At 35.4% G+C, this 3,222-nt stretch overlaps 1 protein-coding gene across 1 annotated transcript in view; it reads right to left on the bottom strand.

Moving 5' to 3' along the window:
• Window positions 1-2,094, bottom strand: part of CCNB3 (cyclin B3) — a 70,162-nt gene extending 68,068 nt beyond the window's left edge. The window contains exon 1 of the mRNA XM_045288270.1: window positions 2,031-2,094. Coding sequence (XP_045144205.1) covers window positions 2,031-2,093 — 63 coding nt within the window. The 5' untranslated portion in view covers window position 2,094. The remainder of the gene's footprint in view (window positions 1-2,030) is intronic.
• Window positions 2,095-3,222: the final 1,128 nt, after the last annotated feature.

A 3,222-nucleotide genomic window follows, 5' to 3' on the forward strand; every position in this document is an offset into this window, starting at 1 on the left:
TATCTGCTCCTAATTTATACAGCTACCTTATTTCATCCAATTTTCTAGACCTTTGGTTAAATAAGTTAGGAAATGAGTTTAACCTTATAGATGTGGGGATACATAGCAGATAAATTTGCCAATAGTTATCCAGTACTGCTCAAGCATTATCCAAGGGATAAAAGGATTCTGGTAAACTGGTGTAGATGTCTGGGAACGTGGCCTTTAGACATCTTTCAAATTTGGAACTGAACCTACAGCCAGGGATCTCATTACTGCCAAACAACAACTAGGTCTATAAAGTTAATAATAACATTCATGAGGAATGCACTCCTCAGAACAATTAACCAGACCAGACCAAAAGGATCATATTTCTTCAAAACCAGGGAGGCTCACACTTTTTCAGCATGTGAGTTACTTATAAAATGATCAAGTCCAAATGATCTACCAACTACAAAAATGCAAAGCATATATTTATTTATTTTTTATTTATTCATAAATGCATTGAGAATTCTTTATATGTACAATGTACGTTTATGTACCTTGCACAACCATGAGTCCACATTGCGCAACACAACACAATGAACTATGTACATTTTTTGTCATTACCTGAGTTTACTCTGATGGCTTACAGTAAATGCAATAAGCCAGGGATGCATAATCCAGACAGTAGCTGCTGACAGCTAGCCTCAAGCACACTTCCAAATGATCATCAGTCAAGGCGGAACGGTACTTGGACTTAATGATCTTTATGTGGGAAAAGGCTGGCTCACATAAATAAGTAGAGGCGAATAACTTATTTTGTCAGTTTTGCTGCACTTAGCACAGCTATTTGCGCATGCGTTTGACACCTAAGATTGCAGCTGACTGGCTGTGCTGCATATCAATTAAGTGACGGGATTGATGATAGGCTTATGTCTATTTTTTAATGCCATGCGATCTACCCACACTACATTTGCGAACAACTAGTACGCGACTGACGTATTGAGCACCCCTGTTCTAAAACAAAGCTCAGAAATCAATAAGGGAATAAGGACCAATGGGTGTCAGAAACCCAAGGAAGAAGTGGGAAGAGTGCGGTTATATTCAGGGGATTAAAACCAATGTTAAAAGACAAAATGTGTATAAATTGTTGAACAGAAAAACATTTTGCCCTATGAACTTTCACCCATAGCGCGCACACGCACAGACACACGTATTTTCGTAGACACAGAAGTGCGTTGTATCATGGAGGGCAGGAATAGCCTGGCAGAATCCTAGATAAAATATTTCAAAATCAACCTTGAATAAGCTCTTTATCTATGAAATGGAGATAATCATAGTGCCTACCTTATAGGTTACATGTGAATTAAGTAAGTTAATACAGGCAAAAGTGCTAAGAATTGTACCTAGCACATGATAGATTGTTATTATCTTCTAACCATCTAACAATTGATCCCAATTTTAACTGTACCTTAATAATGTCAGAAGGGAGATGACTTGCAGGTAAATAAAAAAATCTAAGTCAACATTTAGTTTCTAGATCTTCATACTTGAAGACAAGAGTGTGGAATTTGGGTTTTAAATAATACTGTACTGTAGGGGATATTTTTTATTGTCCTTGTGCTGGGGTGATGCTGAAATTTAATGTCTGAGCACAGATATGCTGATTGAGGTCAGCCCTACACAAAGGAAAATTTATTCTTCCCCAAATGTACATATTGATCAAATTGATAAGCATTGCCAAGACTACAATGATTCCACTAAATCACTTACCTCTAAACTCTAAATAGTTTACTGTACATCTCTGGAGTTTATCTAAATATGCCATAGTTTTTCTAATTAGATATCATTTCATATCTGATAATCATTCTGTCTGCTGCTTCAAGAAAGTTAAACCACCGACTCAGATGTGCCAGTAGAAGAACCCATGTAGGTTCTAACATTGAATTATTAATTTTAAATGAAAATTCCTGTCAACATTCCAGAGAAGGTATGGTAAACAGGACATGTCTCTCAAGAAAGAGGCTAAGTTTTATATAAAACCACTTCAAAAGATTGGACTAACATACATTGGTGAGATCTTCAAAAGCTGATCTCTTTTTGAGTGTTCCATCAGGTAAATTTGAAGACATCTTTGGTAATTCTCTCTTTCCTAAAAAATGAAAGAGATAAATACATTAAATTATATTATGAATATTCTCTTCAGGGTCATATTTGGAATTCAGAGAAAAACTCCAGCATCTCCCCCAAACTGAAGATACATAGAATAAACTCCAATAAATTAAACAAGAGGAAATTTGGCACTCAAAGCTGCTTACAGTATCCCTAGAGGAGACAGTCATTGATTTAAGAAACTGGGCTATGAGGAAATGGTATATAGGGCCTTCATTGTAATTCTCAGAATTAACAAAGCAGCTTAGTTTTGAGCCTCTGCAAATACTCCTTCTTACAATTCTCAGATATCTTATACAAGATCATCACGCATTTCTCCTATTTATTTCTTTAATAAGGATGCTTTTAGATATATTTTCTAATATATCTTTATATATAAATAGCTTACAAATATTTGAGTATCTGGTATGTTAAATAATTGACTTACATAATTTCTAACGAGTACAATAACACATATACCTAGACACTAGTCAAAGATCAGCTATTAATCTTGTACGTAATTTAATTTCCGAATCTCAATTTTATTATCGGTAAAAGATCAAATAAGAGAATAGAGGTTTTTAAAAAGTCTACATAAACTAAAGGGACATAAATTGTATTTAACTATTTTTGAATTACATAGACACTTTTTAACTGGCTGGAATCATGGAGGGTGTTGCAGAGAAGAAAAAGAAGGCCCCTACTGCTCCAGATACCCTTAAGAAAAAGTGTAGGAATTTCATAGAACTAAAGATTAAGAATGTGAGAAAGAAGTTTGCCCAAAAGATGCTTCAAAAGTCAAGAAGGAAGCTTATCCATGAGAAAGCTAAGCACTATCGCAAGGAATATAGGTAGATGTACAGAACATATATTATAATGGCTAAGATGGCAAGAAAACTACCAACTTCTATGTACCTAGCGAATCCATGCTGGCATTTGTTAGCAGGACCAGAGATATCAATGGTATGAACCCAAACAAAGGTTTGAAAAGTGTTGCACCTTCTTCGCCTTCACCAGATTTTCAATGGTACCTATGTTAAGCTTAACAAGGGTTCAATTAAAATGCTCAGGATTGTGGAAGCACATTGCATGAGGCTACCCAAACCTGAA

The sequence above is a fragment of the Echinops telfairi genome, unplaced genomic scaffold, assembly GCF_000313985.2.
Source record: "Echinops telfairi isolate 266 unplaced genomic scaffold, ASM31398v2 ScPeMD7_19;HRSCAF=73, whole genome shotgun sequence".
NCBI classification, from domain to species: Eukaryota; Metazoa; Chordata; class Mammalia; order Afrosoricida; family Tenrecidae; genus Echinops; species Echinops telfairi.